Source organism: Castor canadensis, chromosome 3 (assembly GCF_047511655.1).
Source record: "Castor canadensis chromosome 3, mCasCan1.hap1v2, whole genome shotgun sequence".
Taxonomy (NCBI): Eukaryota; Metazoa; Chordata; class Mammalia; order Rodentia; family Castoridae; genus Castor; species Castor canadensis.
Window position 1 is genome coordinate 26,916,373 of NC_133388.1, and position 16,279 is coordinate 26,932,651.

The 16,279-nt window shown below is 35.4% G+C and overlaps 1 protein-coding gene across 13 annotated transcripts in view; it reads left to right on the top strand.

The window, feature by feature from the left end:
• Positions 1-16,279, top strand: part of Cep128 (centrosomal protein 128) — a 379,822-nt gene that overhangs the window by 78,659 nt on the left and 284,884 nt on the right. For all 13 annotated transcript variants that reach the window (XM_074067415.1, XM_074067413.1, XM_074067408.1 and 10 more), the window contains 3 exons: positions 7,199-7,285; positions 11,804-11,878; positions 13,547-13,679. In XM_074067415.1, the coding sequence (XP_073923516.1) occupies positions 7,199-7,285; positions 11,804-11,878; positions 13,547-13,679 (295 nt within the window). The remainder of the gene's footprint in view (positions 1-7,198; positions 7,286-11,803; positions 11,879-13,546; positions 13,680-16,279) is intronic.

A 16,279-nucleotide genomic window follows, 5' to 3' on the forward strand; every position in this document is an offset into this window, starting at 1 on the left:
AGTGAGTTATTTCCATTTTCTTGCCCTTATGACAAAAGACTTGCAATTATAGCACTGCTGAGTGATTAGGATGAGCCAGGAACTTTATGTTCCTAATTTTTCTCTAGGAATTTCAGTGGCCTCTGTGGGAGTTCACATGTGATCTTTGTTTCATCCATGTCATCATTGTAACCAAGCTTACTGGTCTATTTGAAGCAGACAAAAGGTCTGTAATTCTCTATTTGTTCTATATCTTTGAGTGTGTTATCTGTTAGAGCCTCTTGACAAACATGTTTATTGTCAGAGATGTAGGAGTTTTTAGGGTTAGATTAGAGGTCTACACACATTTTCCTTTCCCCTTTCCCTACTAACTTAGAGAGAAGGCTGCATTTTTTAACTTATATATAACTGTGAGAATTCAGAATCATCAACCTCTAAAGAACAGTAATATAGTACAATACTCCATTCATCATTTTAAATGGAAATAGACATACTTGAGGAAAAAAGAGAAGAATTGTTGTTATTAAAGATTTGAATGTGCCCCAGGGACCCTCTATTAAAGCTCAGTGTTACTGCTGTGATCTTAAAAGTACATAAGACAATCTGAATTCTGCAGCAGGGCACATGATAGCTTTTTATAGTTAAACTGTGTCTTAGGAAAAAAAACAAGCTTTAAAGGGCAAAACAACATAGTAATAGAAATTCATTGGAATGTGATGTTTTCTCTCCTCTTATAACTACTTTTACTGGGTCAGTTCTAATATAATTGTAAGTTGTTTGATCTAAGTCAAATGGAAAAGAAATCCAGTGCAGGCTTATACCCTTAAAAAAGGTAGTATATGTGTTAGAGTTTATTATTAAAGTTTAAAGAAAATGCTTGTAATTTCAATTCAGTTAATTTTAAAAATGTTTCTCTTTGGGTATTACCTGTTTTCAAAGGTTTAAAGTGCTTCAGTATCTACTTAATAGGCCATAAGAATAGATTTTCCTGTCTTTTATTTTGAGCTAGATAATGTAGAAAAATTGTTTCAATATTCTTGGCTAGAATGTTGCACCTGTTTACTTGTTTACCAACTCATAGTGTTTAAAAAGCAGAGATGGCATTCAAACTTAATGGCATGTCTTGATGATGCAGTAGAAGTATAGCATTTTGCTTTGGGTTATCCTCAGTACCTTACTTTTGTTCCTTTTACTGAAAACAATAGAATTTAAGTTCTCATTGAGGAAAATTCCTAGGACTTACACATTCTTAGAGTACAAGGAGAAATAAAAAAAAGAATATGAAATAAAATTTCAGGCAGTACGTAGAGGTACAACAGAAAAGTTACTCTTTTTGAAAAGTGATACTGCAAATAACTGATCAGGTGTTAAAAGTAGAAAGTGAAGAAGAAAGGAGTAATATAACATTTTAGTATATTCCTATGTATTCAAGAGAATTAGAGGTTCTTTTATTAAACCAGCTCATATATGGAAATTTGGATTCAAAAATTAACAGATGGTTGAGTTTCAGAAGAATTATATTTATATAGTGTATTATTATATGTAATAGAAAATATAATTTGATTAAAGTTCAGCTTGTTGATTTTTATTCCTTTAATACCATATAAGGTGGTTAGTATTTATATTAATTATGAGACATGATAATTGGATTAAGTGTCTGTTAGTGTGAAAATGAAGATAATTACTTCTTATTCTGCGCTTGAAGTCCTTTCTTTACAGGGAGAAGGCGGTTGGGGTGTTAGGTGTAGTTGTGAGTTTAGGTTTTTAAAATTGACAAGTGGGGTAGAGGCAAATTGCTCTGCATAGCTCAGAGTCATAGAGCTTTAGAAGCGTGTGGAGAAGGTCTAGAAACTGTGCAGAAACCCAGCATTGAGATTGCACAAGATATAAGGGGATAGAAAAGAATTCTTGGTGGAATAGCCCATGAGAATTAAAAAATCAGACATGTTTGATGTAGATTTGATGCATGTACTCCATTCACTTATTTATATAGGGTTATGTAAATTCTAGATCATTCATTAATGTTTTAAAAGTGTTAGAAAAAAAAACCCAGAAATTGCTATAGTGAACATGAGTCTGGCCCCGAGCTAAAAGTGGTGGGTGAAATTTATCACCCATCCCAAAGTCTCTCCCAATACAATTACTTTGGTGGTTTTAGCCTATTTTAACACAATCATTTATACTCTGAGATGTGGAGATTAATTCTTCCCTTGAATGTGTACTGGGCTTAGTGATGCTTTCCTAATAAATAGAGTATGGAATGGGAAGAATACTAAGTTTATGGTAGGGAAACTTTAGCAGATGCCTCCTTACCTTAGTCGAGTGTTCAAGTTAACATGACCAGTCATGCTTACCATACTGTGTGATGCGATGAGATGAGTACCTTACCTTTGTAGTATTTTCCTTTCAAATTTATCAGTATTGTGCAACTTGGAAGACAGCAAACAAACCCATACTGAGTGCCATTCTACAACCTACCTGCTCAGTATGCTGCAAAAATGTTGAGATCATAAAAGATAAGGAAGAAAAAACCAAGAAACTTACAAATCAGAAGGACTAGGGAAAGAACTAAATGCAATGTTATATCATGGATTGGATAGTGGAACAATAGTAGAAAAACCAGTGGCATTTGTATAAAGTCTGTATGTGGCACCTTACATTATTTCAAAAGAAAAATACTTAAAATCCATTAAGGAGGTTACCCTTCCCCTTCCGCTTCTCCCCACTGAAGGAAAGGACTAAGATGATAATCTTTGAAACGGGAAAAGACTGTTACCTCTTTGATTTCCTTCCCTCTTCCCTTCTTTTCTTCCTTCTTCCCCCCCCCCTTTCCTTTTATTTTTATTATTACTGTGCTGGGTGGAGGTATATCGGAGTATTTGCAAAAGTTCTTACAATGTATCAAATATATAATGTTTGAATTCACCCCCTCCACTGCTCTCTTTTATCCCCGTCTCCCCTGATTCCAGGAACAGTTTCAGCAGGTATTATTTTTTGCATCAACTTACATGTGTGTACATTATTTGTGCCATCTTCCCCCGCTCCCGATGTCACGCCCCCCACTTGCAGAACCAATTTCCATTGGTCTTCATGTCTGTTTTTGTGCCAGTACCATGCTGTTTTTATTGCTATGGCTGTGAAATGTATTTTGAAGTTGAGTATTGTGATACCTCCAAGTGTTGCTCTTTTTGGTCAGTAGCGCCTTGGCTATTTTCAGTCTCTTGTGTTTCCAAATGAACTGTAGCGTAGATTTGTCAATCACTGTGATGAATGTCATTGGGATTTTGATGGGAATTGCGTTGAACACGTAGATTGCCTTTGGTAGTATAGACATTTTTACTATGTTGATTCTGCCAATCCATGAGCATGTGAGATCTTTCCACCTTTTGTATTCTTCTTTGATCTCTTTTTCCAATGGTTTGTAGTTCTCCTTGTAGAGGTCATTTACATCCTTTGTTAGGTTTATTCATAGTTGTTTAATTTTTTTGATGCTATTGTAAATGGAATTATTTTCCTATATTCTTTGTTCATTGTTGGTATATAGAAAGGCTACTGATTTTTGTAAGTTGATTTTGTATCCTGCCACTTTTCCAAAGCTATTTATGGTGTGTAGGAGTTTTTGGGTGGAGTTTTTGTGTGTTTAAGGTACAAGATCATGTCATCTGTGAATAAGGATAGTTTGACTACTTCTTTACCTATTTGTATTCCTTTTCTTTCTTCTTACCTTATTGCTGTGGCTAGGAATTCCAGGACTATGTTGAATAGGAGTGGGGAGAGTGGGCATCTTTGTCTTGTTCCTGACATTAGGGAAAATGGTTTCCATTTTTCTCATTAAGTATGATATTGGCTATAGTTCTGTCATATATAGCATTTATAATGTTGAGGTACATTCCTTCTGTTCCTAGTTTCCTCAGAGCTTTTATCATGAAATGATGTTGAATCTTATTGAAGGCTTTTTGCATGTCTATTGAGATGATCAGGTTGTTTGTCTTTGCTTCTGTTAATGTGCTGTATTACATTTAATGATATGCGTATGTTGAACCATCCCTACATACATCAGATGAAGTGGACTTGGTCATGGTGAATGATCTTTCTGATATCTTGTTGGATTTGGTTTGCCATTTTTTTATTGCGGATTTTTGCATCATGTTCATTAAGGAGATTGGCCTGTGGCTCTCCTTTTTGTATGTGTCCTCGTCCAGTTTTGGGATGAATTGTAATACTGGCTTTATAGAATGAGTTAGACAGTGTTCCTTCTGTTTCTATTTCTTGGAAAAGTTTAAGGAGAGTTGGTATTAGTTCTTCCTTAATGATCTGGTAGAATTCAGCAGAGAATCCGTCAGGTCCTGGACTTTTCTTTTTTGGGAGATGTTTTATTGCTGCTTCAATTGCATTATATGTTATAGATCTATTTAGGTGATTAATATCCTCTTGGTTCAGTTTTGGATGGTCATAAGCATATAGAAATTTGTCCATTTCTTCTAGATTTTCCAATTTATTTGAATATATATTCTTAAAGTAGTCCCTGATGATTCCCTGGATTTCCTTGGTGTTTGTTGTTATTTTCCCTTTTTCATTTCTGATTTTACTAATTTGGGTCTTTTCCTTCCTCATTTTAGTTAGATTTGCCAGGGGCTTGTCAATCTTGTTTATTTTTTCAAAGAACCAGCTTTTTATTTTGTTGATTCTTTGTATGGTTTTTTTGGACTCCATGTCATTGATTTTGACCCTTATTTTTATTATTTCTCTCCTTCTGCTTGTTTTGGGTTTAGCTGCTTTTTTGTTTAAACAGAAAAGTATGTAGTTTATTTTTCATAATCACAACAATGTTATTCTATAGCAGTTTTTCAAGAAACGCATTTTGATACTTGATAGAATATAGTAAATAAGGACAATGAGAGAAATCTGGATAGCGTGCCAGCACGTGAAGGACATAGCTGTTATAGATGATAAAGAAATATTTGTGTATTTAATAGCATGATGTGTCCTAATATGTGCTAAGTAGTGTCTTAGAAATCAAATGTGAGTATGACATACAAGGTCTTTGAACTTCTGAATTTTGTACTATAATGTCATAGAAACTTTTATACTACTTTTTCAAAATAATCCTCATTTACCAAGAGGCTTACACTATTAATCAAAGTCTTGAGTGGTTATTTTGAATGTCTATTTAAGTAAAAATGTGTATATGAATGAAAATATTTTTAGTATATTTGATCAAATTAAAATAAGAAGACACTTGGGAAATGTTAGCATGTCTTTCTTATTTTTCCAAAGTCAATTGTTACTGTTTTAAATTTTAATCTTTGGAAATCATGGAAAAGAGACGAAATGGATTAATTCCAGTGAGTAATCTGGAAAAATTTCTTCACTGAAGAATTTTGGGAGTTTAAATTCTTGAGTAATTTAGGCTGAAACATTGCAGCACAGGATTAAGTAAAATGATAAAAGCTCAGTAGAAGAGGAGTCTCACTTCTCTGACATCAGCAAGCAGAGAATGGAGGAGGTAGTGTGGTACATGAAGGAATTCGTGATCTCACTGGAGGAACCATTTCATCTAGCGACCTCTGGTTGAAATTTGCAGTCTTCTGAGTTGGATTTTGAACTCAGCTTTGGAAATAATGACTCTTGAGTTTGGGACAATCCCTTCTAATTTGGGGTTATTTTCTCCTGTCCTTTCTTGTCATGGCCTGTAAGCTCACCTGGCCTGGAACCTTCACTTCTGATACATGTGTAGTGCCTTCTGCCTAGGAGTTTGAATCCAGAGATAGAGGCTCTTTATAATTTTATGATTCTTGTCAACTGCCTGAAGAAGTCTTCCTCCTAATTGCTTCTTTGATGGAAAAGCCCAGGCTGGTGTTTCATGCAGTGGAAAAGCAAAAGAAAGATAACTGATTAAATTTAACTCATTAAAATTCAGGGCTGTTTGGAATGATTATGTAGAAAAAGGTAGTTTAAAAATGATTAAAATGTAGCAACTTCTTTGTATCCTTTTTTTCGTATTTTTCCTTCTCTCACACACATACACAGATGCACACATTGGATGAAGAATCATGGGAAAGATAATGATGCTAGCAATAATTTTCAAGTTGTTGGTATTTTGTTTAGGAAAACTTTATGAACACATCCCACCAGTATATAGCATTAAATATTGTTGTAAATTCTACTTGCTTTAAAATAAAGAGATACTATCAATCATCAAAATCATTTAATGAATACCTGAAAGGCATTATAATTTTAATACTTTATCAGTATCAATGATCAGCAATAATAATTGTTGAATTTTATTGCATATTTGTTATTTACCAGGTATTGACCCTTGTATTTGTACAAGTATCAAACTGTTTAGTTTTCCACACTACTCTTTAAGGTTGTATTATCTCTAGATGGAGAGGCATTGTTACTCAATGGTAAAAAGCAAACAGCCTGAATTTACATCTTGTCTCTGTCACTACCTAGGTGAATGATATTGGGCAAGTTATTTAGCTCCTTGTGTCCCAATATCCTTTTTGATAGGATGGGCTTAATAACTCAGAGAATTATCATGAGAATTAAATTACGCATTTAATATATGTAATGTATTTGTTTAAGACAAGTAAGAAGAAAAATGCCAAGATCTTCTAAATCAAACCCAATGACAGTATCATCATTGTACTTATATCAGATTATTATTTATTTTAATGATGCTTCTGTGCCTTTTTTAGAAAAGAATGCTTTTCTATACATGAAGTGTAGTTTGAATTTCCTTTATGCTTTGTGATAAAATGTCATCTACATTGTGATAAGCATGTTTCTATATTGTGGACAATTTTTTTTAGAATTTGAAAAACTAGTGAGTTAGTTTTGGTGTTATGTCTAAATAGTTGAGCAAATCATGTAATTCTTAAATACTATTTTATTTCACTATGTGTAAACTTTGGTTGTTTCCAAGACAACTGTCAGCTGTCTAGGGTCTCTAAATGTGTAACAAGATTTCCAAAGATGGGAAAAAAATAAAACTAAGTGGAAAATGATGAGAAAGATAAGGAAGTTGTTTATATTTGACCTCCACTGGCATGTTCTTATTCTCTTCAGTGAATCAGCAGGTTATAATTTATTTGTAGACTTTGTGCTACTTATAACTCATTCTCTTCAGCCTTTTCCTTTGTAAGTCCTTGTAGTAACTTTTAGTTTTATACATATTCTAGAATAATACATTTCTCTACATTTTTTATCCTAGACATTGAAGAAACAAGAAGCAAAAACAGATGAGAATGAGGGAATAATGAAAAATAAGCTACAACAAACTGAAACTGAGAAGAGTCAAGTAAGACTTAAGTTATCTTTCTTTTTTTTTTCTTTTATTATTCATGTGTGCATACAAGGCTTGGGTCATTTCTCCCCCCTGCCCCCACCCCCTCCCTTACCACCCACTCTGCCCCCTCCCTCTCCCCCCCACCCCCTCAATACCCAGCAGAAACTATTTTGCCCTTATTTCTAATTTTGTTGTAGAGAGAGTATAAGAAATAATAGGAAGGAACAAGGGTTTTTGCTGGTTGAGATAAGGATAGCTATACAGGGCATTGACTCACATTGATTTCCTGTGTGTGTGTGTTACCTTCTAGGTTAATTCTTCTTGATCTAACCTTTTCTCTAGTTCCTGGTCCCCTTTTCCTATTGGTCTCAGTTGCTTTTAAGGTATCTGCTTTAGTTTCTCTGCGTTAAGGGCAACAAATGCTAGGTCGTTTTTTAGGTGTCTTACCTATCCTCACCCCTCCCTTGTGTGCTCTTGCTTTTATCATGTGCTCAAAGTCCAATCCCATTGTTGTGTTTGCCCTTGATCTAATGTCCACATATGAGAGAGAACATACAATTTTTGGTCTTCTGCGCCAGGCTAACCTCACTCAGAATGATGTTCTCCAATTCCATCCATTTACCGGTGAATGATAACATTTCGTTCTTCTTCATGGCTACATAAAATTCCATTGTGTATAGATACCACATTTTCTTAATCCATTCATGGGTGGTGGGGCATCTTGGCTGTTTCCATAACTTGGCTATTGTGAATAGTGCCGCAATATACATGGGTGTGCAGGTGCCTCTGGAGTAACCTGTGTCACAGTCTTTTGGGTATATCCCCAAGAGTGGTATTGCTGGATCAAATGGTAGATCACAATGTGTAGCTTTTTAAGTAGCCTCCAAATTTTTTTCCAGAGTGGTTGTACTAGCCTACATTCCCACCAACAGTGTAAGAGGATTCCTTTTTCCCCGCATCCTTGCCAACACCTGTTGTTGGTAGTGTTGCTGATGATGGCTATTCTAACGGGGTGAGGTGGATTCTTAGTGTGGTTTTAATTTGCATTTCCTTTATTGCTAGAGATGGTGAGCATTTTTTCATGTGTTTTTTGGCCATTTAAATTTCTTCTTTTGAGAAAGTTCTGTTTAGCTCACTTGCCCATTTCTTTATTGGTTCATTAGTTTTAGGAGAATTTAGTTTTTTAAGTTCCCTATATATTCTGGTTATCAGTCCTTTGTCTGATGTATAGCTGGCAAATATTTTCTCCCACTCTGTGGGTGTTCTCTTCAGTTTAGAGACCATTTCTTTTGATGAACAGAAGCTTTTTAGTTTTATGAGGTTCCATTTATCTATGCTATCTCTTAGTTGCTGTGCTGCTGGGGTTCCATTGAGAAAGTTCTTACCTATACCTACTAATTCCAGAGTATTTCCTACTCTTTCCTGTATCAACTTTAGAGTTTGTGGTCTGATATTAAGATCCTTGATCCATTTTGAGTTAATCTTGGTATAGGGTGATATACATGGATCTAGTTTCAGTATTTTGCAGACAGCCAACCAAAGGTAGGGAGACAAAGAAGAAAAAAAGAGTCTGGAGACAGTTCTGAGAATGGAATCTGCAGCTGTGGCTTGCCTGCCTGCTGCTGTCAGCCTGCTGTTGCTGGAGGCGTTATTTATGCAGATCTCTATGGTGAGCTTAGCACTAACTTGGCCCTGCAGGCTTTGTTTGCTCAGAGGTCTCCTGTGCGGGAGCCTCTGCTACAGGCTTTCCCCTTTCCAAGCACCGGGAAAGGTGACACTGCCCCCGCGTTGTCAGGCCTGCGTGTTTATTTACAGTTCATGTGGGAGGTGGGTCTTCCCCCCTTTCCTGTGCAGTTTTCCTCCCACCTCCGCTTTCACAAGCTTTCCTGCTCCTGATTACTGGGCGGTGCTGCTGCTCCTGCCAGCTGCCATGTTTGTTTACAGTTCACATGAGAAGTGGGTCTTCCCTCCTCTCCTGTGGAGTTTTCCTCCCTCCGCCACTCTCACAAGCTTCCCTGCCCCTGGCTGCTCTGCGCACGCCCCAGCTCCCGCCAGAGCCTCTCCGGCCTGCCCGGCTTGTTTATTTACAGTCCCGGGAAGGATTCCCTTCCCCCAATCTTCAGCGCTCAGTGCGCCCCACCCTCTTTCCAGCGTGTCTTTATTGCTCTTATTGCTTATTATTCAGTTTCTCTTTTTTCCCCGGGTGGAGGTCAGTCTGTCCAGGGGGCTATGCTGCTCTGGCCCAGGCTTGTCTGTGAGAGTACTGCAGTACTGCAAAGCTCACCTGGTCTGCGTCTTCCCAAGCTGTCTGGGTGCTGGCGACGGGCGCCCTGGGGGCCCTCCTTGCGGAGATTCTCTGCGCCGGCTGGAGGTGTGGAGGGGTCAAAGTTATGCCTTTTCTCAGTGATTATGCCTGCAAAGTGTGTCTCCAGCATCTCTCCAAGATTTCACTATAGGAGGCTCGCTTTCTGCTTCCTCCCGCTATCCCCCATCTTGGAATCCTTTTAAGTTATCTTTCAAAGACTAATGCAGTTTTGGGCCAGTGATAGATGTTGAGTGCCTTGAAAAGTGTCCCTGAGATCATTTATTAAAATATAGTGAAACCTTTCTATGCTTGGATGTGGAGTTGCTTGAACCAATGGCTCTGCCCTTCTTTACTACTTTCTCTTGGAAACAGCAGGTTATTTGCTACCTTATCATGTAAGGATACTCTCCTTTTTGAGAAGTGAATTAAACTACCTTTCCTTGCTGGAGATCATTTAAGGGACTGTGTTTGTTGTAGTTTAGAGAAGACATTATGTGAAGGCTGGATGTTTTGGATATGTTCATTTTATTTAGAGAAGATAGGTGTAGTTAGCAACCTTGTTCTGAAAGTATCCTCTCTTCTCCCTAGGTATTAAGGACCTTTGTCATATTTTCACTTCTCTGTACACATGGAGCCCAGCAATTTAGCCTTAGAAAGGAATTCAGAGACCAAACAATTCTTAATTTGCAAATGAGTAGATTTAAGAATGAGCCCAAGATAATGGGAGTAAAAATGTGCTGCTGCTTTTTACTCTGTATCATTTTTTCTGTCTACCCTTACAAATTACATTTTATTTTGTACACTTAAGTAAAATTAAATAATTCTTCACACTTCCTTTGTGTTAAACAAGCCATGTCACGTCCTTAGACTTGCTCTTTGGGAGTTGAGACTGCTGATTTTACATGGGATTGTGACCAATATGGGTCTTGTTTGAGTTCAAAGTGTGATTTCTTCCATCTTTAGTTTTTCATAGAATTGAGAGAAAAGATTGGACAATATTTTGTGTGGATTTGATGATACCACATATACTTTACTTTTTTTAAATGACATTTATTTTATTGGCCGTGTATAATTTTAAAGAAAAATTACATAATTGGATTAAAAATCTACTTTGAAATAATTATAGATTTATAAAATATTTCCAAACAAGATGTATACAGCAGTTCCATGTACCTTCCTCTTAGTTTCCCTCAATGGTAATGTTTTGCATGATTACATTTTAATTTCAACATTAGAAAATTGACATTGGTACATTCCATAAATGTTATGCAGATTTTACCAGCTTTGTATGTGAGTGTGTGTGTAGTTTTTTCCACTTTTTATCTCATGTGTAGATTCCTGTTACCACTGCTACAATCAAGATACAGAACTATCCCATTACCATGAAGCTCCCTCATAATCCTTGATAGGCACACCTTCCACATGGGCAGTTTTTAAAGGAGAGCAATTTGTTCAAGTGAAGTGATAATTTAAGACAACTATTATAAGTCCTAGCACTTTAAAACATCTTAATAAAAATTTGTTACTTTACAAAACAACGTACTGTTACAAAATGCAAACAAGTATGGCATATGTAAGCCCTAAATTATTGCATTTTTCAACTTGAAATAAAGTAGGCATATTTAAACTTTTAGGGTATTTACTCACCTAATTGGCCATATTTATCTAATGTCTGTATTATTCTTGAAATTTTCATTGTCGTATTTGAATTTAGAAATTAAAAGATTTAGGAATATCTTACATGTATCAGGACTGTAAGAAATCACCAGTTGCATGAAATGTACTTTGAATCATTATTTCCCAGCAATTTTATTTTAGTAAAATTGACACTACACACTCTAAAGAAAAAGTTGCTTTAGAATTTTGATGAAAATTATTTAGAAGTGGAAGGACTTCAAGAAACTAATAAAAATCCGTATTTTAAAGTTGAATGCAGGCCTAAAGAGAAGAGACTTTTTAATCAGATCTGACTAAATTTCAGACTGTTATCAGGTCTGGTCTAGTTCATTTTATGCTATGTACTTAACATTATTATAATGGAAGTATTCATATATCATTATGGTGAATATTTATTCTTTACCATTAGCTGTAAAAATGTCTTAAGAACATTTTTGCTATTTTCCTCTTAAATTATGCCTCATTGGACTTACTTTTTTTTTCTCCTCCTTTTTAAAAGTTTAAAATTTTTTATTGTTTTTACATTCATTCCTGTCTTGAAACTCTAGCTTGAACAGGAATTGGAGCTATCTCGCAGGCTGTTGAGTCAATCAGAAGGCAATAGAGAAATGCTTTTGCACCAGGTAAGTGTGTACAAGGTATGACAATCTGCCGTTGCATTAAATTGGGTTGAGTCTCCTCTCTTAAATGTCTTTGTAAGAGGAAAAACCAGGTCTAGAATTTTTTTCCCTTAGGAATGTATGTTAGCACACATAAGCAAAATATGAAGATGCAGGAAAAACCCAAATAAAACACCAGCCCAAGTTCCCACTGTGACAATGTATTGATTGCTGCTCCAGCTTACACTTACCTCTCTAAGCATGAACACTGTAAAAGACTGGATGTGTAAGATAAAATTTTCCCAGGAGCTTAATTTTTTTCAAGGGGGCTCTGGGGAATAAAGGAGGAAGGAAAATACATTAAATTGATCTTTGCATGTTCAGGTTACTTTGAATATGTCCTGTCTTTTGTTCATGTTTTCAAGATGCTACCTGGCCCTGTTATAACTAAAGATAAGGCTTAAATTTTTAGCGTAACATTTTAAAGTCCATTAGGCTTTAATGGGAGTTTGGTGCTTCTGATATTTAAAGTTCAATAACTTTAAATAGCTATCTTGCATACATTGGATAAGGGTGTCTGGGTTTCAACTGCCTCTCTTCCTGTGCTTTATGCAAACCACAATGAGCCTTCCTCTGTTTTGAGATGTGTGTTACATAACTTACCTACATAATATGTTCTGTAGGCAAAGATGTCAGACATCATAGATGTTCAGAAAAAGCTTAACATTTTGACAATTGGTGCTGAAAATATAACACAGCACTTGTTTTACAGATCCTTTAAAACATTTGTTGGCTTTGTTTTATAGCAAGTGGTCACACAGAATTAATGTTGACAGAATTCAGAATTTCCTTTTTGGAAGACTATATTCAATTCTATTCTGATTTTTTTCTTTCTTTTTCTTTTTGGAACTCTGATTTGTAATCTCTCATTTCAGTTTTTGAAGCAAGAGATTTCTTGGTTCAGGTTGTCATTGTGACTTAGCTAAATCTTTTTGCCATTGATAATTTGTTTATGGTCATAATCTTTTTGCCATTGATAATTTGTTTATGGTCATTGGGGATGTACCTGTTATGTACAATTTGCCAGTCTGTGTGTAGAAATATAAAAATGAGTAAAGCAGTTCTAAAAGTTCATAGTTTATCCAATAGCATTCATTACTTATTTATTTTGAGCTTTATTTTGGTATCAAAATATGCTAAATTATGATCACCTCACCTGAGTTTAATAATCAGTAGACCATGTGCATATGAAAAAAAATAGGTGAAAAACAGAAAAACAAAACCATGTAGTATTTAGCTGGAGGTGATTTTGATTAATGGTAATGGGGTAGACTGAGGTCAAAATAGGGGATTTCTAAAATATATTTGGGCTGGGGGTGCTCAGTGGAAAAGTATTTGCCTAGCATTAGCAAGGTTCTTGTTTGAATCCCTAGTACTGCAGAAAAAAAAAAAAAGCGACACAGACAAGGAAAGACATTCATTTTTTCTGAAAGGAATGGAAGACTGAACAGAGGAAGCAGAAGACTATTTTCCTGTGTTTTGTAATGCCTGGAGATTAATTTGGCTTTCAAGTGTGTTTACAATGGCCTATCAGAAGTGAAATTTTTTTCTCTCCTAGAGAAATAATTTGTAAGTTCAATTTTTTTCCTGCTTTTGAAAATGGATAAAAGTTTGATTTGAAATGCATTTTAGGTAGAAGAACTGCGTACACAACTTACAAAGGCAGAAGGTGATCGGAAGGGTTTGCAGCATCAAGTATCTCAGATTTCCAAGCAGTGGTCAAACCATCAAAATGAACAAGTTGATGACTGGAGATTTAGAAGAGGTACGACTGTGATTTGTAAATATGTGGGTTTCCCATTTTTAGAATTGCACTGTTTGTGTTGAGCTCATGTCATCCAGTCTTATGTCTTGATCTACAAACTTCTTTAACAAGTTAATCATAATTTAGAATCCAATTTGAATATCTTCTCTGCTTCTAAACCCATTTCTGTTGTCAGACCTGCTTATCTGACCAGACTTTGTCTTAGAAAGAGCCTACAAAGCAGTAGTGGAAGTTTTTTGATTTTCCTTTTTCCATTCGTGTGTGTGTGTGTGTGTGTGTGTGTGTGTGTTTGTATTTATCTTTGGACCTAAATACACCTTGTATATATACCTCTCTTTTTCACTTTCCCTTGTTCTAATTTTTAACATTAAGATCTTTTCTTTTTTGTTATCTGGAGATTGGAGACAAATCTCCCAAATACTTATGAGTTATACTGCTGCCTTTTTCTTATGTGTACTAGGGACATTTTGTGTTTGATACCTTTCAATAGAACTATTAATTTAGATTGTAGAATTTAATAACTCTGGGTGTATTTTGCTTTTGGAAGTTCAAGTTTATCAAAAATGGTGATATTGAGATTTTATAATGCTTTCACATAAGTATGTTGAGATTGCTCAGTTTGTAAGTTATTCTAGTAATGAGGCTTCCTACTTAAATACAAAAATTACTAGACAAAATTTTTGTTTTTGTTTTGTGATGCTGGGGATTGAATCCAGGGACTGAGCATGCTAAACATGTGCTCTACCACTGAGTACCCCAAAGCCCCTAGAGAAACTCTTGTAAATCAGGGAAGGTAAATATTTCCCCAGGCTTCCCAAACATAATCCAGTATGTTGTCCAAGCTAGAATTTCCACATTGCTAGAAAAATCTGCAACAGATGACAGTTATCTTAATATATTTGTATGCCACTAAGTTCACTTAAGTTTCTGTGATAAAAAGTAATTTGATATAAAATATTACATATTTTCATAGTAAAGTGTTTAGCTATTAGATTGTTAATCAAATTTCCATAAAGACACATAGGTAGTCTCATATTGGGAAAATAACTCTGATGCATTTGGTATGTGTTTTTATACCTCATAAAATCTGGTTATTTTCAGTGTATTTTTTGATAAATAGAAAAGTGTATCTTACCAGATTTTTAGAAAAGTCTGCCTGAAAATTCTCCCTTAAATGTAATAATGGATTTCTTTACTTTTTTAATATTCTAGAGCTTTTTCATCTTTGTAGAATATTTGGATTATTTAAAGACAATGCCACAGAAGAAATCATTCTAGTTGTCACACCTAGCTGCTGTTTGTTCTTCTGATCCCTGTAAGCAGAAGTTCTACCTCTGCTTCTAAAATTGTCTTTGCTTGATTTACTCCTCAGTCAAGTTCAAAGTTATCTTCATTACTTTTATCTGTCCCCTGTTTATTTCCTCTTTTTTCCTAAAGCTCTTCACTGACTTTGTGGCCCTTGTCTTTTCCTAGGTCTTCTGCCTTAGTTGTTAATATTCTTTTTATTTGAATATTTTCCCTTTGTTTATAGTTTAGTCTTTAAATGTTGATTTTGTCTGGTGTCCTATTCGTGGTTTCTGTTACTTAGTACAACACCCTAGAAGTCATTACTTAATCTTATGCTTTAAGTATCACTTATAAATAATAATCCCCAACTCTGGTTCCATTCACTATCCTAACCTTCAGCCCTCTAGATGGAATTGCTATTGATTATCTCCATAAGGTAGTCCGTAGAATGCTCAGTCAACAGATTGGCAACTGAGTTCATCCTCTCTTCTGAGTCTGTTTTTTCCATCTGTTTCAGTTGATGGCTTCATCCTCAATCTATCTTAAAGCACAAAGAGCATTCAAAATTATTTCTTCACTTCTCCTGCTAATTAATCTCTACATTCTGTCTATGAGTCTCTTGAATTTGCCCCATGCTCTTTCTTATTTCCACCACCCCAGTTTACACATGCTTCTCCTCACCTGTACTGCCCTCTTAACTTGTCTTACTTTATTCTGGCTCTACAGTAAGCTGTCTTCTAAGATACTGATTATTTTTCTCCTGGTTAAAACCTCTTACTAGAATATATTGAATTATTACCACATACAAAGCTATACACTTCACATTGTCCCCCTTAATTCACACATGTATTCTCAGAGAAAGTTCCCACTATTTCCATTTTAATGATTAAAAATAATGTAGAACAAACATATTGAATAAATTCCCCAAGATCATATATGTAAGAAGTAGCAGACTTACTCTTGCTCTTTTTAAAATTTTTGTAACAGAGTACCATTTACTGGGTACCACTCTCATAATACTCTCATAATAACTAACCAACTCCCACAATAATGGCAGTGATCCATCAGTGAGAGTGGAGCCCTCGTGACCTCATCACACTGGAAGGGAATTCAAACCATAGCAGAGACCCAAACATCTCCACCAAACTCAAGCTCCTAATTGCTATTCTGTACTATACAAGCATTCACCAAAATGGAGTATATGAGAGAATCTTCTAGATATGGGAGAACAATGTTTATAGTATTATTTTTAGTTTCTTCTTTATGTTTAAAACATTCTAACTTTGTTAAATATTTCATTATATATGATGTGT